Source organism: Labeo rohita, chromosome 1, assembly GCF_022985175.1.
Source record: "Labeo rohita strain BAU-BD-2019 chromosome 1, IGBB_LRoh.1.0, whole genome shotgun sequence".
Lineage (NCBI taxonomy): Eukaryota > Metazoa > Chordata > Actinopteri > Cypriniformes > Cyprinidae > Labeo > Labeo rohita.
In genome coordinates this window covers 26,627,014-26,650,311 of record NC_066869.1, presented here as the reverse complement: position 1 = coordinate 26,650,311, position 23,298 = coordinate 26,627,014, and the positions used below count along the sequence as shown (strand labels likewise).

Sequence of the window (23,298 nt, the reverse complement as noted above, 5' to 3'; positions counted from 1 at the left end):
AATGGTTCTTTGTGGAACCAAAAATGGTTCTTCTATGGCACCTTTATTTTTAAGAGTGTAGACTACATAAAACATGAATTCATTTAGAAATAAAAGTCATATTAATCATTATTGACAGTACCATTCTCAAGTCCAGCATTGTTATCTTAGTTGAACATCTCCCAGCCTTAAATCTGACATATAGCCGTGTTAACATATGGCTGTTTCCAGCTGTACACAGCAGTTGTGGCCATGCATCACTGTCTTAGGATACATAGATTGCAGACGAACGCTGCTGCCAGTGCTCAACCCTTCACCTCTTCAGCCGTAGTACAAGTCAAGCATGCCAACAGACAACATGCTACTATGTACTATGTCAATACAGTCATGGTTGGGCACAAGAAGGGTGCCTCTACATGTCCCCCAATAAAGTAGAAAGTATGCAGTCAAGAAGTATGTCAACAGCCACGTGCTAGTCAGTCAGCACTTTCTTATATATTCTGTCACTTTAAAGCAAAGCAGGCAACCTTTAGTGCCTTTAGGATGTGTTTTATAAGTGGGTTCCTGAGGGAATGTCAGCATATTCTGTGCTTTACATTATTATATGTAAAAAGTCATCTGAGAAGAGTAAGATTATACTGTTAGGAACAGCTTTATGAAATAAAAATGGGTGTTTCTGATGAATTTCATCCAAATTTTGCATATATTAGTTCAAGGCAGGTTCAGTGGACCAAGCCCTCAAAGTCATGGCAGTTATGTTATTCAGCTTTGCCAGCATCAGCCAAAACTTTCTCTGCCTCAGAATAACTCTTTCCCAGAAAGGACGGCAACGTTTTCACATTGCTTTCGCACATTGCAGCATCCCAATCATCCGCTGCTGTAAATATACACACTGTATAAATAGAGGATGCTAGGATAATTTACCCCTCTGGATCAAGCACACGGTGAGCTGGGAGTGGGGTGGCTTTTTGCCTGGCCTGAAGTGGCACCGTTACTCTTGCGCTGCGGTCACGTCAGCATTCCTGCGATACCTTTCCTCCATCTCCTCCCTTTTTCCTAGTCACACACCCTTGTGTCCATCAGCTGACCGCAAGAACTGTGCTGTAGACTTATCGGTCTCTGTCTTTTTTCTAGGTCATGTCTTCTTTTTTTTCCTATTTAAGAATATTGCTTGTTTATGATGAATGCTAAGGTGGGCAGTTATTTTCAGGGAGAAGCATGGCTAAAGTTCCAGGCAGGAATTGCCCTCATTATAGTTCATTATCACTTCAGCAAATAAATATAGTTAACAATAGGGCTGGGTAAAACATATCAATTTCTCAAGTTTAATCTATTCTCATTTTTATGAAACGATATCCATTCATAAATCCCAACAATTGATTAATCTAGTCTGTTTTCTCTCAATGAATGGAACATTGTAGAGCGCCTCTCATCTAATAAATCGCAATAAGCTTTGTGCTTTGTTCATTTTGATCTGAAACAAAGTCTCCGATTTTAAATTCTGTCCATTTCATTACAGTAATCAAACAATAAATGCCATTTTGGTGCTGTTTAAAGTGGAGTGACAGATCGCTGTAGCGCCTCAGTTCAAGAGAAGCGGCATGTGACCCGATCACCTCCTCTGGTTTAATACCAGTTTCAGCACAAAATAAACATGACACGAAAAAACATTCAAAGATATGTTAAAAGAAAGAGTACAATTTACCGAAATCCGTATTCTGTCTCATGTAATCCTGTTTCTACTGCACAAATACGTCAATATAACAGCTTGTAAATGTCACATTTACCTCAGAAAAAAACATATTCACTGACCCTAAACTTGTCAGCTAGAAAAATCAACTGTAGTAAGGAGCATTTTGCCAAATATATAAACCATATAACGTGTTTATTATATTTTTTACTGTTCTTCAATGTTTGAATTTATATTTGAAAAGATTTGTCAAGTTTTTATGACTGCCACCATTTAATTGTTTATATTTCAAAAACAATTTGGAGTAGATATATAATTATGTATTTGTACCTTTATTATTATGAAAAAAAGTTCATATACAAATCTTTTAAATTAAACTTTTAATATTATAGTAATTTAGTACTGACTTAAAACTGACTTTTTACAGCATTCGTTGAAATATTTTTTTTTACTGTAAAGTTTACATACACCTTGCAGAATCTGCAAAATGTTAAATATTTTACCAAAATAAGAGGGATCATAGAAATTACATGTTATTGTTTATTTAGTACTGACCTTCTGGAGCATCAGTGAGTGTTTGAACCTTTTGTAGTAGTTGCATATGAGTCCCTCAGTGTGAAAAGATGGATCTCAAAATCATACAGTCATTGTAGGAAAGGGTTTAAATACACAAAAATACTGGAAAACCAAATAATTTGTGGAACCTAAAGGATTTTTCTAAAGAACAGCAGGCAGTTTAACTGTTCAGGACAAACAAAGGACTCATGAACAACCATCACTAAACAAAAAATTCATTGGGATCATTCGGGTAACAATAGATTATGATGTATATGCTCTCACTATACATCACCTACTACTTCCTCACATTCCTCTTCCTATTGTTTTTATAAACATGTCAGTTCAGGGACTCCTGATGTTCAGGTGTTTGATTTTTTGAAGTGACAACTAATTCCTGTCTTTTATCACACAGCGCACATGGTTGAGATGTTTCAGTGTGCACCTGGAAGCTTGCAATAGGAGGCAGTATAAATAGTTTAGTACATAATAATTTAAAATCAAGAAACTTTGTCATTTTAGATGAGTAAAACATTTTATTATAATTTATTGTAACATTGTTAAGTATGAAACTGTTTCACCTGTCCTGAACAGCTGACGGTCTCTAATCTGGTATCAAAGATTGTGAGAGGAGACAGCTCATAAATACAATCGTAACTACTTCAAACCAAAAATAAAACTTTCATTGCAGGCTTATTATGGAACTATCTATTTTGGCATCTGCTTACAGTTCTCATATAGTAAACTTGCTTTATTACAGACAGGATGTACACCTGACAAATTGCTCTTGTGGTTACTGTTGAACTGGAGATGCAGTAAGAAGCAGATTAAAATAGGCAGCCAGAACATGATTTTTAATATCATAAACTTGATGTAGAAGATAAAGTCTTAAAGGGTTAGTTCACCCAAAAATGAAATTTCTGTCATTAATTACTCACCCTCATGTCATTCCAAACCTGTAAGACCTTCATTCATTTTTGGAACACAAATTAAGATATTTTTGATATCTGCATAGACAGCAACGCAACTGACACATTCAAGGCCCAGAAAGGCAGTTAAAATAGTCCATGTGACATCAGTGGTTCAACCTTAATTTAATGAAGCCACAAGAATATTTTTGTGTGCAAAGAAAAAAATAACAATGAATTCTAGTAGCTTCATAAAATTACGTTTGAACCACTAATGTAACATGGACTATTTTAACAATGTTCTTACTACCTTTCTGAGCCTTGAACGTGGTAGTCGCGTTTCTGTCTATGCAGGGTCAGAAAGCTCTCGGATTTCATTCAGAATACCTCAATATTTGTTCCAAACATGAATGAAGGTCTCACAGGCTGGAACGACATGAGGGTGAATAATTAATAACAGAATTTTCAATTTTCAATTCAATTATCCCTTTAAAGTGGATGTTTATGCAAGACTTATGTAAACTACAAGTAATGATAAATAACATTTATAATCCAGATCAATTTTATTGTAATTCTTGACAATATGATATTGGAAAGCAGAAGCAACTAATAGGCCAATATCTTTCTTTACAGTAGTTAAAGAAAACACTATTAAATACAAATAAAAGTAGCCTTAAACCCAAAATATAATGTTCAATGGACATTTACAACAGTGTATTACACTGAAAAGAAAGAAATACAAGAAACAAAGTATCAAACTGTAATTTTGTTAAAAGGCCTGGAGCTGTGAAAAATGTAATCTGCCAGGTGATGCAAAATTATGTTTTGCTTTAAAAATAAATGGCAATATCTGGGTGTAGTAATCCAGAGAAATTGTTCATATACATATACAGCCAACAACAATACAAAGATGGCTGGAAATTTACAAAATTATCCTTTTAAGATCAGATTTTCATAAATTAGGTTTAAAATAGTTACAATATTAAAATCAAACATAATTATTATGGTCACAGTAAAGATAATACACCATAAAACTGCAGAAAAACAGAAAATGTACTCTGTTAAGTTTGTATATTACCTTTAACCCTAAAACAGTACTATGTAATTCAAAATATGAGTAAAACACTTTTTAAGTAACTTTAAATAAAAATGTATACAGAAAGTTCATTTACATTAACACAGTACATTGGGTCCTGTTTTTACAGACTTTTCTCAGTACTGCATGTATGCAAACAACATTATTCTAAAATTAAAACAATGACTCACATAGTTCACAACTTTTTTTTTTCTCCATGCAGTTTTTACTTCCAGGTTTAAAAAATCCAGTTAGTTTCAGAGATCTGTAAAACAGAGAGTTTATATTGTTTTTCACATACATTCAATACATCAACATACAACGCTGGGACAATTATCTTGCTGATAAAAGAAAATAGCCTCTAAAATAATAAAATCCTTTTTACTTTTTTCCCATGAGCTGTACAGCCAGCTCATAACCTCCTACTTGCATTTAGCCTTTGACATGACCACTTACCTCAAGCTAAAACATCTGTTTGACAGAAGAAGAGCACTTAAAATTTATAGATGTTATTTTTTAAAAAGCCTAAAGGTGACGTTGATATAGAGTAAATGCATATAGTGCATATGCTGATATATACAGAGAGTTCAAATATTTATTTTTGAAATATTGAGACATTTATGGACGTGCTCACATTCATTGAAAACTGATAACCTTCATGTTTGGCGTGCAATGACATCTGTGTTGAAAATCACGAACGGCCACTCAATTATCAACAGAAAAGCTGCTTGTTATCCAATTTAGCACAAATACTTTCTTTACAGGCTTACACAAAGGCACGAGTGGACCGTACGCATCGGAATAGGCTTGTTAGGCTGAGCCGGGGTACGTAGTAAACTGAGCCTGAGATAACAATCTCCCAACCCCCCTCAAATAGAGAAAGGAAAGCAGGTAGCTGGAAGACTGGACATTCCTTTAAGGATTTATCAAGACGAAACCAGAGGACTAATCTAAGAGCTCCAATCTGTTAAACTGAAGTGGAACCTCTAATTATATCAGAGCTGTTAGGGCAGGTTTGTAGAGCTAGTTTAAATTTCCATGTCAATGCCTTTTTGTCCCTTTCTACTCTAGATTCAAGCTGAAGATACCCAACTGAACTTTTACAGGGAGATCAGTTGTTGCAATTTCTTAAAATGCACTTGTTGAGATTAACATGTATCATTTGTAAATCAGTTTTAAGGTCACTGAAGCCATAGTTTCATGGATTTTTATTTTTGGAATCCATTTAGGAAATGTAAATCATGCCCTTCTCATATCTGCTTCCAATGGAGTCCAGACCTGAGGCTAAGGTTACACTTCAAGTGTCTTTCTTACAACCTGATGTCTGGTTCCAGGTGTGAAAATCTTGATTTGTGTGTCCCATAATCCAAAAAGGACACATCCTGAAGGAGTTTTTGAAAATAGTTTTACCTTTTTCACAACACCTACTTTTTAGACATTCATTACTAAGTCTTCTGACAGGCCAACAAGATCAGCTGATAGTGAGCATCAATCAAAAGCCTTTTCTCAAGTCACATAAATAATCATAAATTGCGACTCTGTTTCTCACATTTGCAGCTCACATTGTGATTTCATTTCTTACAATTGCAACTTTGTCAACTGTAATTGCCACCTTATTTCTTTTTATTGAAAACTATGTAACTCTGACTTTACTTTTCACTTTTTACTTTATCTTTTTTATTTTTTACTTTGAATAAGGAATGGCTTACAATGGCTTACATACTATAATTCATTTGCTTCTGCAAATGACTAACAGGATCTTTAAATACATTTAACATGGCAAAAGACTGTACTTCCAGCCGCCTCACTGCATCGTGCCAGAGCTGCCTTGTGAAGTCTTTCCTTTTACTAGCAGTTAAAAGAGTCTGTGTTGGTGGAGGGGTGTCCTGTCAATCCCACTCTAAGGAATGTGGCTATGATGCCCAGGGCAGATACGGGCAGGTGAAGGTATCTATCTTTCAGCAGTGGCCTGATCACAGCTAGGCCTGTGAAGCCGCTGCTCTAGGACACCAGAATAGAAATCTGGAAGAGAGAGAATGTGCTAGCGGATGCCCTTCCCGTGAGTTCTGTCTTTTCAGAGACTCATCAGTCAAACATGCCTGAAACTGTGTGTGTGGGTCAGCTGTGTTTATTATTAAAAAAGAAAGAACAGGATATAACAGATTATGATTAAATATTTTCCTATTAGTTTTGTATTGTATATAGGTCACAAAACAATATATGTTCAAAAGTAAATCATCTTTGCATTCAAACTGCAGTCTGTATAAACTTCAGTGAAATTACTGGAATGTAGGTTTGATTCTGAAAAATGACTATGAGCTTATTGACAGCCTGCTCTCTAATTAGATTTGCTTGACCTTTGTCCTTTCATTAAGTTCCCACCAGGAAGACAAGCCACATGCCAAGCAAATGAAGAAGACTTGTGTGAACAGGCATCCATATTAAATGCATGGACTCTTATTTTGTCTATGTAAATTTCAGTAGTATAAACATAGAATTAAATATATACTTCATGTATAGGCTATTCTACAGAACTGGTGCAAACTGCTGTCCCTAAATGACAAAATGCTTTTAAAAAGCATTTAAGTATTCAAATCTTAGATGTTTACTAAGATAATTTTATTATCTATTGAAACCCACAATGATGTTTAAAATGCCAGAAAGCTTAATATTTATAAAATCATAATTTAGTGGGTACTTAATTGGGAGGTGGCTGTCCCGAACCCTAGCCCCTAAATTTCAACTATAATTTTAAATTATATTAAAATAATTTTTGCATTTTATTCCATTGTTTTTGGAATAAAAATGGGTTTGATCCTCTGCTGATTTTGTATGTTTGCCCACTGACAAAGAAATGATCAGTCTAAAATTTTCATGGTAGGTTTATTTTAACAGTTTATTTTAACATTTTAATGAGTGTAATAAGTATTTGATCCCCTGTCAATCAGCAAGATTTCTGGCTCCCAAGTGTCTTTAATACAGGCACCGAGCTGAGATTAGGATCTCTTTCTTAAGGGTAGTGCTCCTAATCTCAGTTTGTTACCTGTATAAAAGACACCTGTCCACAGATGCAATCAGTCAATCAGATCAATCAGATTCTAAACTCTCCACCATGGCCAAGACCAAAGAGCTGTCCAAGGATGTCAGGGACAAGATTGTAGACGTACACTAGGCTGGAATGGGCTACAGGACCATTGGCAAGCAGTTTGGTGAGAAGGTGACAACAGTGCAATTATTTGCAAATGGAAGAAACACAAAATAACTTTCAATCTCCCTTGGTCTGGATCTTACCTCGTGGAGTTACAGTGATCATGAGAATAGTGAGGAATCGGCCCAGAACTACATGGGAAGATCTTGTCAATGATCTCAAGGCAGATGGGACCATAGTCACCAAGAAAACAATTGGTAACACACTATGCCGTGTCATGTCATGTTTTGCAAAGGGGTCAAATACCTATATCACTCATTAAAATGCAAATCAATTTTTTTGAAATTCTTAAAATTATGGACAGATCATTTCTTTGTCAGTGGGCAAACGCACAAAATCAGCAGGGGATCAAAAAATTGTTCACCCACTGTACATGGTGAGTACATAGACTTTTAAGGCAAATGTGTTAAAAAGTTGAAAAATCTGTGTGTAACTTTAAAGAATGTCACTACTGAACACCTTTTTTTGGGTGTTTGCCCACAACATTGTCACTGCCATAACGGTCACGATCGAAACGTGTCATTGTTTCAGTAATGGCAAAAGGAAACACAATTTTATTTTATTTTATTTTATTTTATTTTATTTTTGTATTTTAGTATGTTTTAGTAGTATTTTAATATATGGGTTAAAATTCTATAATGTGATGTTGTCACTACTAAAAATGTGCTGTCATGACCAAAACATGGGACGTTTTGTCAAAAATAAAGTATACTTAATTATCAACTAAGATGTTATGATAATGTTTCGTTCAGCGTATATTCAGACTAGTGAATCCTTAAGTGAAATCAGTATGATCAACTTTTTGCCTTTTATAAAGAAAGATTGGATTCAAAGTACAACGAACCTCATACATCACAGTTGAAATATTGTTCAAATTGTAATTGTTATTGATTTACCTCTGAAAATGTTTTATTAAAAAAGAACAAATACATATTTACAAGGAAGATGTAAGCAAAATCATAACAGGTCAATATATCCCTTCTAATTGAATTACATATTACTGTGAGTGGACAAATATTCCAAAAACTTTCTGATAATACAATATGAGAATTAACTGCAGTTACTACAGATGTGTACCTTGGATATTATACAATTTGAATACATCCAAAATTTGTGGAAAAAGACATTCCAAATCTGACTTTGCACCAATTTTGTAGAATGGCCCATGTATAAATGTACAGCTCGTGGCTGCAGCTTATTTGAAGAGACGATGTAAATATCAAAATAGAGCACTTCTACATGGACATTTAAATATTGCATAGATGTGGCATTAATGTACTTAAAAGGTATGATACACCCCAAAATTAAAATTTTGGGTCAACTCTCCCTTTAAACAGGAATCAAGGGAGAAAGTGAGCATTACTGACAAAATGTGCGGTCATGTGAATACATTAAACTGTTTTTCTTTATCAGCAAAATGGTCATAAATGACTTTTGCCTTAAAAATTCTATTGGTTATTTAAGTGTGCATGTGTAATATGTGACAGGAAAGTGTTCAAATTTAAAGCGCATCCAGCCAGAGCAAGTCTTTCATGGTTGGGGTGAAGAAAATATATTTTGCTCTCTGACTTTATCCAATAAATTATAAAAAAACGCATTCTAATCTTGAACAACAGAAGGGGTGGTGGTACTTATCCAAACATGTGAAGAGACACAGATCTCTTCCATTGCTGGGTTATTGTTAAATGCAAACCCTTAAAATGGCTTAAGCTGATTTCTTTGTAGTTATCAGCATATTTGTGTTCAGTTCATTTCTCGAAAGTTGATTCTCAAATGCAGCTGATAGAAAACAACATTTGAGGTAATACATGATGACGGCAGCATTTAAGAATACATGGACCAATAGTCACATTGATGATTTTGCTTTAGGAATATCACATGAATGTCCACATATGGAACTCAGATGCTGTGAAATATTCCCTTCTGGGCACTTCTGTTTGTCTAGACAAACAAGACCAGACTTCAGTGGTGGTCAAACTTGTGTCTGTTGTTCAGAGCAGCTGGTGGGTGTTTATTGCATATAGTGTGCTAAAGAATTGCAGCCTTGTTCGTGTTAGAAAATATATCTTTCCTGCATTGTAAACCTTAACCAAACAGTGTTTTCACCAAGGTGAACACACAATGAAACAGTCTAGACTTCCTGAAAGGAAACTGACTTTTTTCTTTGTAAATACACATTAGAAAAACCAACAAACAGATAGCAGTATAAATTGTTTACTTGTTAGTTTCAGGTTTGTCACGGAACTACACTGTAAAAAGCAATTTGTTGAGTCATCTTAAAATAATTAGTAACCTGGCTGCCTTAAAATTTTGAGTTTAGTCAACTCAAAAAAAGTTTATTCAACTTTAAATGTTAAATTATACTAAGTGACAGCTTAGATATTTGACTTGAATCAACTTAAAATTTTAAGGCAGCTGGGTTACTTTGCCATCTGTTAAGTTTAGCAAACACAAATATCTAAGTTGTTACTTAATACAACTTAACATTTCAAGTTTACTAAACTTATCTTAGTTGACTGAACTTAAAATTTTATAGGCAGCAGGGTAACAAATTATTTTAAGCTGACTCAACAAATTGTTTTTTTATTTTTTACAGTGTAGAAGTTGCAACTTGAACTACTATTACCTAAAAAGTCAAAGGAAATCCAAGAATGAAATAAAACTTAAAAAGTTATGCACATAAGTTCCAAGAAACTTACAGGATGTTTGAAATATCCATGTATGTTTGCCATGAACTAATTATCACCCCACTTAAATGACTTCACTGCTTGTAAAGTCACCCAAGCAAATTTATCCTCACTGAAAGCAGCCATCATTAAAAGTATGATGAGCAGCACAGGATGGATAAAAAAAGCCTAAGCGAGAGGACAGCTGGAGAAGGACAAAATATAGATGAACTTTGAGTCTGACAGCCACTGTATGATAACAACACAGAAAGCATCCAGTAAGAGAAAAATGTAATGTTTTTTTCTTTTTTTGCTTAACATTTTTGTTAGGTTTGCAAATAGCAAACATAATAAATGAATGTAAAAAATAATAATGATATTGGTTGAATGGCCTTTAAACAGGTGGGTGGGAATGAGCTTCAAGTTTTCTGCCTCACAACTGTGGAAGAATAGTCATTGGCTCGACTCAGGGGCCTATTGCGTTTCTTTTATCCCGTTCTGTAAAAATAGCTGCAATCAAGGAAGGTGTGAGGATTTACAGGCAGATCAGCAGGGACACTGATGGATGTTCCCCACGTGAATCAAACATAGGGTTGCGGGGTCACTGTGGTGGGATAGACCATCTCAACTTAAAAAATATAAAATAAAAAAATCACGACTTCTCACAGAGGGTGAATCAGAGAAGCTTTAGAAATATGAGATGGGATAAAGTAGCTAAATATATGAACACACTCCTAATAACCTAATTACTGATATTACTGATGGGTCACCATTTTCATTTAGGCTTAATAAACGGTTTGATTTGAAAGTGAATAACTGTTTACATTTCACACTGTTCATCAAACGAAGAAAATAATGTTGGTTATAAAGCTGAAAAAGAAGAAGAAACGAGGAGAAGTCTTTGATTAAAGGATTAGTTCACTTCCAGAATAAAAAAGTCTTTCTATCTTCAGTTGAAATAAAATTAAGGTTTTTGATGAAAACATTCCAGGATTTTTCTCTATATAGTGGACTTCAATGCTGTTGACGGTCCAAATAGCAGTTTCAGTGCAGCTTTAAAGGGCTCTACACTGTAAAAAACAATTTGTTGAGTCAACTTAAAATAATTTGTTACCTCACTGCCTTAAAATTTGAAGTTCAGTCAACTCAAAAAAAGTTTATTCAGCTTGAAATGTTAAATTATACTAAGTGACAACTTAGATATTTGAGTTGATTCAACTTAAAATTTTAAGACAGCTGGGTTACTTACCCATCTGTTAAATTTAGCAAACACAAGTATCTAAGTTGTTACTTAGTACAACTTAACATTTCAAGTTGACTAAACTTATTTGAGTTGACTGAACTTAAAATTTCAAGGCAACAGGGTGACAAATTATTTTAAGCTGACTCAACAAATTGTGTTTTTTATTTTTTACAGTGTACACAATCCTAGCTGAGGTATAAGGGTGTTATCTAGCGAAACGATCTGCTGTTTTCTTTTTTTCCTTTTTTTTTTTTTTTTAACCATAAATGCTCGTCTTCATGTTGGAAAGTCACTTGTGACCATAATGTAAGTATTGACCCAGTGTGTACAAAGCGAACGTGCAAAGAATGTCAAATGGCCTTCACAAAAAAAAAAAAAAAAAAAAGGTAAAATGTCAGACGATTTATTGGGGGAGAAAATGAGATTGAAAATGAGAGTTTTTCATTCTACCCTACCTTTTTGAGTAGAACAAATCCCACGTGACCTTTCCAACATGTATTTAGACGCAGATATACATTGCAAAGCTAGTGCAAGACAAGCATTTGTGGTTACATTTTTTTTTAGAAAAAGACAGATCATTTCACTAGACAAAAACCCTTATTCCTCGGCTGGGATTGTGTAGAGTCCTTTGAAGCTGCATTGAAACTCCTATTTGGACCTTCAACCTGTTGGCCACCATTGAAGTCCACTATATGGAGAAAAATCCTTGAATGTTCCCCTCAAAAACCAAAAACATAATGTCCATTTTGGAGCTTTAAACTGTTGGACCCAACTGATTTTTATTGTATAGATAAAAACATTCTTCGAATATCTTATTGTGAAGATTGACTAAGTAAATTGGGTGAACTATGCCTGATAAACTGATTGAAGTACGAAGAGGAAGTCTGTAAGAACATTGTTTGCCACATTCACTTTGCAACACTGCCTTTTAATAAATGCCCAAATATGGCTTTTTCACTTACCACCAAATGCAGTCATCAGTGCTTGTGTACATACAACACATTGAGCAAGATATGTGGTTAATCTGATAAATAAAACCACAACGTGCCAATTAAACCATGGAAGCATAAATAACGAACAGCACTAAAGAGTAGTGTCTTACATTGCTTCTTCTACCTAACACAATTACCTCACCAGCTCTCTGTGATATGGTGAAACATGTTTCCGTTAATGTCGCAATTGCAGAGCAAAAATTACGCTTAACTTTACTGCTAAGAAAAGCTTACACAAAAACTCGAAGGTACCACCTGGTACAGCTCTGAGTTTCTCTCCCTTCCACTTATCCATTCCAGTTACAAAAAGTTACACCTGGCCAGGTGAGGCAGTAACCACATCAAAACACTGGTAGTCAATAACTGCATGCGTATATGCGCAAACACACATTAGTTACACACCAAAGCATAGTGTCTAATACTGTTCAGGCCCGGGCGAGTGTGAGATTGTTATTGTAAATTTAGCATGGACTTGTCTGCTTTGTCATTAGATGGTACTGGGAAGGCCACTCCTAAATAATTTAAGATCTTAACAGTCTTTGTTGTTTCACTATGGAATTCATCAATGCCATACACAGATACTAAACTTTAGCAATTACACTGAAAGTGGTGCTTAAAGAGCTGTTGTAGCAGCACTGTTGGCCACCAGATAACAGATAAGTGGCTTTACTAAACTGTGTCTTGTCTATAAACTTGGGAATCCATGTAGCAAGACCAACTGTTGTCCGATCAGTTTTTGTTTCTCTCTGTTGAGTAGCCTAAGCACCATAAAGTAAAAAAGCCGAAGCATTTATGAGAGCACTATCAACTCCCGAAACCTGGAAACGGAGCCCCTGACAATGACCGGAGAGCACATGAAAGCATACTCTTATTGGAAAATAATACCCTATATAATAGTCCCTGGGGCTCTGGCTAATTATACTGCTTTATGAGCAGTCATGGTCATTAGTTGTTATCTATGGGGGTGGGAGAACATGACCTCTTTCAAGTTCACGTCTCCAACCCGTCCATCAGTTCCAAACCAGCTGGAATGAATGAGAGGTTTTCTCTCTGTTTCCTCCCTTTGATTTTTTAACTGTCTCTGTTTTTTGAGTGAGTCGACTTTTCCTTATTTTCTGCTAATTATAGTTTGTCCGTGTATAGCCTTAGTATGCATACATATTTCTAATACTTTTCTGCTTTATGCTCTGTGTGTGTGTGTACAGTATGTACACATTACTGTTCAAATATTTATGAAGATGTTTATAATGTTAAAAAAGATATTTATTTTATACTTTGATGAATGTTGTTCTTTTGAACTTTCTATATATTAAGTAATCCTGAAACAAAAGGTATCACAAAAATATTAAGCATCATTATTTGTTTAAATATTAAAAGAATATGGTAACACTTTACAATAAGGTGTCATTTGTTAACATTAGTTAATGTATCAACCAACACGAACGAACAAATACATTTATTACGCTATTTATTGATCTATGTTAATGATAGTTAATAAAAATACAATTGTTCATTGTTCATTCATTGTTAGTTCACAGTACATTAACTAATGTTAACAAACACATCTTGAAGTATTTTTTCTGTATTATTTCTTTTATATATGCAAATTTTTCCATATAGAGAAAACGTATGCTTTATGAGGCACTATATTTGAATGAACAATACTTCTACAGCATTTTAATCTTAGTTAATGTTAATTTCAGCATTTACTAATGCATTATTAAAAGCACAAGTTGTGTTTGTTAACATTAGTTAATACGCTATGAACGACTGTATTTTTTTTTAATAACTAACAATAACAAAGATTAATAAATAGTGTAATAAATGTATAGTTAATTGTTTGTTCATGTTTGTTAATACATTAAGTAACGTTAACAAATGACACTTTATTGTAAAGTCTTACCAAAATCTGTAATAATAACCTATACAGGTGGGTCCAAAAAGTTTGAGACCACTAATGAAAAAGCTCCTATTTTTGCATTTTGTATTACCTTTTTGTTATTACAATTTGTATTACCTTTTTGTTATTACTGTATTACAAATGGGTAAAAGAACATTTTCAGAATGTCTCAGTATTTACCCTAAGATTTTTTTTATTTCTTTTTTTTTTTCACAAAAAAAGTCTGCTTTCACAAATGTAAATCTCAGCAAAAAAAAAAAAAAAAAAGGTTTGGAATGACTGCAGTAATAGCGGCACCATGGAGCATTCCATTGTCCATACCGTGGGGCATCATGTACTGAAATGCTGATGAAGGTCTCTCATCAGCTGTTAACAGAGAAACAAATTTCACTGAGAGCTGCAAACAGAAATAAAGCCTCAAACTGCTGGGGCACAGGTGTGCAGAAAACACCCTGACAGAGAGAATTAAAACTCTGGTATCTCTCTCAAGTGTCTGATGACATGAGACCTGGAGCGGCTTCTGTGGATATGATGTGATGAGAGATGGAATGCCCTCTACCCTATATATCCACATGAGTAAAAAGTGAAAATTGCATGGACTGACCAATGTGAATCATGATATGAATTTGTGAATTATGCCCTATAGTGCATTTAGGTACAATAATCATCACAATATACTGTTTTTTTCCTTCTTTCCCATAAGCATTTCATTTGGTTAAAAGGATAGTTCACCCAAAAATGAAAAATCTGTCATTAATTACTTACCCTCATGATGTTCCAAACACTTAAGACTTTAGTTTATCTTTGGGATACAAATTAAGATATTTTTGGTGAAATCCAAGAGCTTTCTGACCCTGCATAGACAGCAACACAACTGAAACATTCAAGGACCAGAAAGGTAGTAAGGACATAGTTAAAATAGTCCATGTGACATCAGTGGTTCAACCGTAATGTTATAAAGCCACAAGAATACTTTTTGTGCACAAAGAAAACAAAAATAATGATTTTATTCAACAATTTATTTTCTTTGACACATGTTCACAAGAGTACTACGACGCATGTATTATTTTTAATCATTATTTTTGTTTTATTTGCACACAAAAAGTATTCTTGAAGCTTCATAAAATTACAGTTGATATTTTAATAATGTCCTTACTACCTTTCTGGGTCTTGAAGTTGTGCTGCAGTTGTGCTGCTGTATATGCAGGGTCAGAAAGCTCTCGGATTTCATCAAAAATATCTTAATTCATGTTTCAAAGATGAATGAAGGTCTTACGGGTTTGGGTTTTGGGTGAACTAAGCCTTTAAATGGGTCATCGGATGCCCATTTTCCACAAGTTGATATGATTCTTTAGGGTCTAAATGAAAAGTCTATAACATGCTTTGGTTAAAATTTCTCAATGGTAAATGTAAATAACACCTTTTTTTTACCTTGCCAAAATCAGCTCTGCAAAAATCATCCTGTTCTGGTCGAGGTTGCTTTAAATGTTAATGAGCTCTGCTTGTTCCGCCCCTCTCTTCTCTTTGTGGAGTGACGAACCTGTTTACTTTAGCCGCTAAACTTGCTAACTAACATATTATTAGGAAAGGCGATTGCAAAGATTCATAAAAAAAAACCCTTATACTCACTTCTGCTGTCTTAAGGGGCTCAGATGTCGGGAGTAAATGACGACCACTATGTTCATTACTACATCCAGCAATCGCTCAATCTGAGATATTCTTGTCTAATTTACATCCCTGCTCCTGCATCGAAACAATGGAGGTTGGACTGTTACAGCTGATGTAAGGCGGGTCTGAGGTAAGACGCTCATGTCAATCAACTATTGTGGGAGCATCCTCTGTCGGTGTAACGCCACACCGGCAGACATCTGAGAAAGGCTCGATTTGAAAAAGGGGATATTATTTGTACATATTAATTAAAAAGCCATTTTAGGGTAGATGTGTACATACTCTGCCAACACATTAATGTTCAAATAACATGTAAAAGTGAACTTTGCATCCGATGACCCCTTTAAGCGTATCTCTAATGGAGCACAGCATTGTATATATCTGCATGGTCTGCTGGAAATCACTTACCATTGTAAAATGTTGGGAAGAAGCCGGTTTATTTTAGAAGTAAAGCATCAGTAGAGATTTCCGTGAATTCATGTCCATTGCCATTACCTGAAACAAACAAGGATTGGTGAATAGAGAGAGATAGTATTAGAATAATCAAACAATTGAATGACCTCAATAATAATCTCAGTGCTTACCTATTATATTTTATAGCCTGTTTGTCTTTCTGTGAATTGTATAGTCTACAGATCATCTCTCAGTCTCACTAACCTTCAGCTTCTGTATTGTTGCTGTTGTTTTCATTGAGAGTGTCGTCTAGGGATTCCATTGAGGTTTTGGTGGAGATTGTTGGTTCTCCATCAGTCAGATCCACTACGGTCAGCCCATCCATTTTGTCTTTTGGGTTCACTGTGGCCTGAGTGCTGGATACATTCTGTTGGTTTTCTTGTTGAACGTCAGCTGATTCTATAGGGAATATGCATATTGTGTAAGAATTTGTTTTGGCTGCGGTTATTATAATGGTTCTCAATTTCTAAAAAAAGAATGATGTCACACAAAGTATAACATAGTAACAACCATAGTACAACATTTTTACATTACATAAGACCTTTTTTGCACAAGCTATAATTCCAAATATACTCACACACACAGGAGCCTAAGTTTAGCTCAGATAAGAAGCAGAACAAGTTTATGTTTCTATTCACTCCAATGCTTTTTCCCGACAACTCTAACTACCCGAAAAACACAATTACATACAAAACACCTGGGTGTCTGGTCTTAGTGGTCTCAAACCTGAGGATATCTTGTGGTTCCTATCATTTTCAGTGCAGTAAATCTTAAAAATTAGCAGTGGGAGAAACCGAATGAGCAGGTGGTAGCAACAGCCTTGTGACTGGAAAGTCAGCACTTACAGGATAAAGGGGCATCGTAAAACCATTAGCCGCTATGTCATTGCAATGCACACGTCTGTTTTATTTTTTCCTCCATGGTCATTTTCTTTCCCTCTGTCATTGTTACTCACTCTCTCCCACCATTTGGTTGATTTAGACCTGGAGGCAGTTGCAGTAAGTAAAGCTGCTAAAGCCAGGAAACGGATTGAGACCCATTAGTTCCTAAAGAGGAACCTGTGGAGCTTGTGAATGACAGACAGCGGATTTTGGTGGGAAAAGAACCATCCTGTGATTACAGGGAGCTTGAAGAGAAACTGAGACTGTAGGAGGTAATTCTGTGTTGTTAAGCCATTGCACCGCTTGCTGTAGGCAAACAACCCAATTACTCCTTTTTGTTAGTCACATTTCTTACTTTTACTTTGTCAACTTGTCCAACATTTTACAAGGTGTTTACATAAACACAAGTACATGTCATGCTGCAACTGGCCTCAAATTAATCAATCAGATTTAATAATATAGGGACCTGCTCATTCTATGGACAAAATAAATTTTGTCAGTTGAGGTCAAAAGTTTTTTACATTTACACACAGTCCACAAGAGAAAATAATAGTTGAAATTATAAAAATCTTAATACTGTGTTGTTACCTGAATGATCCACAGCTGTTTTTTTTTTTTTTTTGTTGTTGTTGTTGTTGTTGTTGTTGTTGTTCATGAATCCCTTGTTTGTCCTGAACAGTTCAACTGCCCACTGTCCTTCAGAAAAATCCTTCGGGTCCCACAAATTCTTTGGTTTTTCAGCATTTTTTTGTATTTAATCTCTTTCCAACAATGTATGATGACAACTGTATGATTTTGAGATCCATTTTTTCACACTGAGAACAAATGAGGGACTCATATGCAACTATTACAGAAGGTTCAAACACTCACTGATGCTCCAGAAGGAAAAATGATGCATTAAGAGCTGGGGATGCAAACTTTTGAACAGATGTGAATATTTTTCTTATTTTGCCTAAATATCATATATTTAGTACTGCCCTTCAGAAGCTTACAGAAGATAGTTACATGTTTCCCAGAAGACAAAATCAGATAAATTTACCCTGATCTTTAAATTCAAAAAGTTTAATGCACTTAATGCAGCGTTTTTCCTTCTGGAGCATCAGTGAACATTTGAACCTTCCGTAATAGTAGCATATGAGTCCATCAGTTGTCCCCTGTGTAAAAAAATGGATGTCAAAATCATGCAGTCATTGTTGCAAAGAGTTCAAATACACAAAAATGCTGAAAAAACAAAGAATTTGTGGGATCTGAAGGGTTTTTCTGAAGAACAGTGGGCAGTTTAACTGTTCAGGACAAACAAGGGACTCATGAACAACTATCGCTTTAAAAAAAAAAAAAAAAAAGCAGCTGTGGATTCAGGTAACAACACAGTATTAAGCATCAAGTGTATGTAAACTTTTGAACAGGATAATTTTTATAAATTCAACTATTATTTTCTCTTGTGAACTATATGTGAACATATTTTATGTGCAATATCTTATTCAGGTCAGTACTAAATAAAAAAATATCATGCATTTTGTATGATCCCTCTTATTTTGGTAAAATAATTAACATTTTTGTAGATTCTGCAAGGTGCATAGACTTTCGACCTCAACCATACATAAATAAATCATCTTTTGTGTTCTGTAGTAGAAGAAATCATAAAGGTTTGGGACAAGAAGAGGGTGAATAAATGATGACTGAACTATAGTTCATGAACTATCCCAACAACTTTGAGATCTGGGCTAGTTTAATATGAATTTATGTCAGCTGTTCTGCTTTTTGTAGAGCCTGCGTTTATTTTAAATGTACTAATATAAGTTTACAGAGCATTTTTTAGTTTCTTTCCATCGTATGACCAAGAAATTTGAAAATGTAATTAATAAAGGTCAGAAACAAATTGTAACACTTTAGTATAGAGACCAATTCTCACCATTAATTACTTGCTTATTAGTATACCCATTATTAACATATTGGCTTTATTGGTACTTATAAAGCACAAATTCTGCATGACCATATTCTACATCCCTAATCCTACCCAATACCCAAACTTAACAGCCTTACTATTTATAAGCAGCAAGTTAGAAGCCTATTGAGGCAAAAGTCATAGTTAATGGTTTGTTAATAGCAAGAATTGAACCTTAAAATAAAGTGTGACAACACAAACTTATGGAATATCAAATTAATGTATTTGTTGATAAAATATTTTCAAAAATGCCTTTAAGTATTCTGTATATTTTGCGAGGTAGTAATCAATTTTTTGTACAGCTGAAAAATGACAATGCCGTTATAAAGGGAACTTCTAAAGTTCCTCAAACTGCTAGACTGTAGGCAAGTAGTGTAATATCCTGTTGCAAAAGATGTGAGGGTGAAGCACGTAAGCTGTCATCATTTCCAGTAAACTGCAGTCACCTTCAATCTTCAGTTTTCAATAGAGTGCCCACATCTCTGAGCAATGCTTCTTAAAAAAAATCCTCAATCTGCAAACCCAGACAGCCAAAGGCATCTTTATTTCTGTTATGGGTCTTCCAGATGGTAAGGATCAGACACAAAGAGCAGTTGCCTCTGGTCAAAAGTGGCCATTTCCTAAATGCTGTAGGCATTAAAACATGTCTATGCAGGCTCAGTTCATCAGATAAAGGTTTCTGGTAGACACCAGAATATCAGCAGAAGATAAATGTTTTGTTCAGAAATAGAAATCTTAAAAATTTCTCCTTCAGTTTTCTTCTGTATTTTCAGTATTGTACACAATGATTCTTACAACACAACGCAACAGCTGAAGTTGAAGATTCTTGGATATTTCTTAAGCTTGGAATTTCCATAAACGGAGTATACTGAAAAAACTGGACCTAAATTTGAGAATACGATATTTTGTTAGCACTGTTGTATCATTGTTGTAAAATGTAGGGGAGTGTTTACTGAGAGACTGGCAGCTACATACTCTTGTCTTAGAAGTCCATCCAGTGGAGCTCTCTGTGATTGCAACTAGTTTAACAACAGCGTCCAGTCACTGGTTTGACTAAAGAGACTTGTGAATCATAGATAAATAATTTTTGCTCTAGTTAAAAACATATTAGACTTTAGTACAGTAGAGTTTAGTATAGGAACTGTCTGCACTGTTTCAAAGTTTGTTGTTGGTATAATATTTCCTTCAGAAATTAACCCCAAACTTTTGAAAGATAGTATTTATTTTATTTAATTTCATTTCCCTGGTGAAAAAAAACAGCATAAGCTGGTAGGTATGTTTTGATGCTGGGATGCTGGTTAGGTATGTTTTGGTGCTGGTTTAAGCTGGTCCTTTGCTGGTTTATGCTGGTCATGTTGCTGGTCAAGGACCAGCATAAACCAGCTAAGGACCAACTTAAACCAGCACCAAAACATACCTAACCAGCATCCCAGCATCAAAACATACCTACCAGCTTATGCTGTTTTTTTCACCAGGGTATACAGCCTACTTACTGGTATGTATTCCGCGTCTTGCGAAAAAGTTCCCACAGGTACGTTTTCGTCATGAGATCAGGTAGCAAACATGGTAGCTTTTTTAAACACACAAAGCTGTTTCACATTGCCTTATTTATATATATGTTCTTTATATATGTCTTCACACATTGACAAAATGTGTGAAACCACAATATACAGTACACGTGTGTTAAAAGTAACTTACACTAATGCATTTCTCAAGATGAAGCAAGTTTAAGCTGGTCCTTAGCTGGTTTATGAAGCTGGTTTATGCAGGACCAGCATAAACCAGCAAAAGACCAGCGTAGACCAGCTTAAACCAGCATCAAAACATACCTACCAGCATATGCTGTTTTTTTCACCAGGGGTATTTCACAGAAAATCAGTTGCTTGTCTCATACCTTTCTCTCCCTCAGGCTTTTCAGCGTCCTGTACAGGTGCAGGATCCTTAAATGTCCCGGTGGACTCGACCTGAGTAGATGTTTGCATATCTTTGGGAACAGTGTAAAACACAAGGTCAGCGTAAGATCACAGTGAGAAATCTCTGTGGTGACAGAAAATTTAAAATGTCAGTTACCTTTGACTGATGTGGTGTCAAACACCTCTACATCAACTGTGCTGAGTGGGATCTGAGCATCTTCTTGCTTGGGATGTAAGTCCACAGAATACTTCTGCATTAAATGAACATGATCAGTATGTAGTGTATATCAAAGCTATTCATTTTATTAGAGGTTTTCCAAATAGTCTAGTATTCTCTGGTAATGTCTTACCCTGGATTTCTTTTGACAGCAAAAATAAACTGCTACCCCAGCGAGGCACAGCATAACAATAACCAGAATGATTATGTAAGCTGCTGAGAGAAAAAAAACAAAAAAAAAAAAAAAAAAAAACTGTAAGAATAATTGGGAAAATATATCTTTATATCAGTGAATTCAAAATAAATAGGAAAACGGACATAAAAACATGAATAAACACTGACTTACAAAAAAAAAAAAAAACACTCACTTGCACCGCTTTCTGTAGATGTAGCTTTTCCATTTGCTGTGAATAAAAAATAAATAAATAAATAAATAGTTTATATATTATATATATATATATATATATATATATATATATATATATATATATATCACAAATGTGTGCTCTAATTTACTTTTTTTCATAAATTGCTCTAGGGGGTTAATCATTTATTTTGATGACAGTTTCAAGAGTGTGCTAAGATACACGTTTCCTTCCTGTGTCCTGTGTGAGAATGACTAATCAATATGATTAAAGTTAGCCGTTAAAACAGAATTCTCACATTGCTCTTTTGTGCAAAATCAAATGTGATATTTTTTTATGATGAAAGACACAATCATTGATCATTTTGCTTGCACAGTATTGTCTTGCTTACTGGTTGTTGCTTTGCTGGCTGTGCTTGTGATCGTACTTGATTGTGAAACAATCTTCAGAGAATCGCCTGTGGTAAACTTGTTGGTCTGCGGATGTTCTGAAGGCATAGAAGTAGGCTGTACTGTTGGCCAGAAAAAAAAAAAAAAAAAAAAAAAAAAAAAAAATCACCAAACGTAACGTTCTTGGTTAGAGGTTTCCATTTACGTATCAATACTGAAGCAAGCAGCATAGCATATAAACTGGCGTGCAGTTTTCCTAGCATGTTGCTGCATAAAGTGTGTGGACACTTGAATGACAACTGATCAAGCATAAATGAAAAAGCTACCTGATTTTTCATCTTGGGTGTTATTCACATCCATTGTGGTTGACAGGGTGACATTGGAGCTTGGAGTAGTAACGTTTTTTGGAGACTCTTCTGTTTTATTAAGGGTGGTACTGTCAGTAAGCTTGGAAACTGGAACAGTGGTATATTCTGTGCTGGTTATCATGGTTGTGGTCTCATTATCAACAGCAAAGACAACGCAGACACCTGCATTGTACCAGATAAAGGTTAGGTACAGCCGTGAGGAACATAGTTATTACAATCTACAAATTATTACATGTGTATTAGAACTGCATCTACAATAATAGCTTGTATAATGACCAATGAAAAGCATTTCTACCCTTAATTGTACACGAGGAGTTGACTATTTGACTATTAGTTAGTTGACTATTTAAATCTTAATTCTGCTCCTGTTCTTGTTTTTTAGTTAGCTATTTATGCATATTTTATCAGTTACTCAAATTAAAACAACAGCAGCAATAACAAAAACAAATTTTTTTAAACATACCAATGAGGAGTTGAACTGATGCGCGGAACATCTTTACAGAGATATAGTCAAAAGTGTGTTCCTTCCTCAGGACAGCGAGTGCTCAGTTTGAAACCGCATAACTTCCACTTCTATGACCAGCACAGGATGCGACAGACAGTTACCAAAAAAAAGCCACATAAGGAACTTGTGCACTTTTGTAAAGCCCCCTCTACTGAATTTGCATTATTCAGCTTATTAAAATACACAGGTTGTGTGCGCTTTCTCTTTACATCAAATGAAAAAAGGAAGTACAGACAGCCGGAACATATGTGCATGTGGTGCGTTGTGATTAAGCAACTGCATTTATAATTTGAAATCACAAGTAATTTCATTATAGATTTTTCACTTTATAAGTTTTCAGTTTTTTTTTTTATAATTTCTATACACTCTCAGAAAAAG

At 34.9% G+C, this 23,298-nt stretch overlaps 1 protein-coding gene across 2 annotated transcripts; it reads right to left on the bottom strand.

The window, feature by feature from the left end:
• Positions 1-3,676: 3,676 nt before the first annotated feature.
• On the bottom strand, positions 3,677-23,023 carry si:dkey-27h10.2 (uncharacterized). Of its 2 annotated transcripts, none has more exons than XM_051115616.1 (10): positions 22,879-23,023; positions 22,374-22,577; positions 22,050-22,169; positions 21,662-21,697; positions 21,427-21,509; positions 21,234-21,327; positions 21,058-21,147; positions 16,542-16,736; positions 16,293-16,379; positions 3,677-4,472 (listed from the first exon to the last, which is right to left on the bottom strand). In XM_051115616.1, exons 1-9 carry the CDS (start codon positions 22,907-22,909, stop codon positions 16,321-16,323), a joined length of 912 nt encoding a protein of 303 aa, XP_050971573.1. In that variant the 5' UTR covers positions 22,910-23,023; the 3' UTR covers positions 3,677-4,472; positions 16,293-16,320. The 2 variants fall into 2 exon arrangements, with proteins under 2 accessions (XP_050971573.1, XP_050971579.1); XM_051115622.1 differs by having other exon boundaries at positions 21,427-21,506.
• Positions 23,024-23,298: the final 275 nt, after the last annotated feature.

Excerpts from the sequence above, each read along its gene's own strand:
- si:dkey-27h10.2 (XM_051115616.1), bottom strand. The coding sequence starts at position 22,909 with ATGTTCCGCGCATCAGTTCAACTCCTCATTG. Across the intron at positions 21,698-22,049 it reads AGCCAGCAAAGCAACAACCA|CAAATGGAAAAGCTACATCT; the intron begins GTAAGCAAGACA and ends TTTTATTCACAG. Across the intron at positions 21,328-21,426 it reads GCTGTCAAAAGAAATCCAGG|AAGTATTCTGTGGACTTACA; the intron begins GTAAGACATTAC and ends CATTTAATGCAG.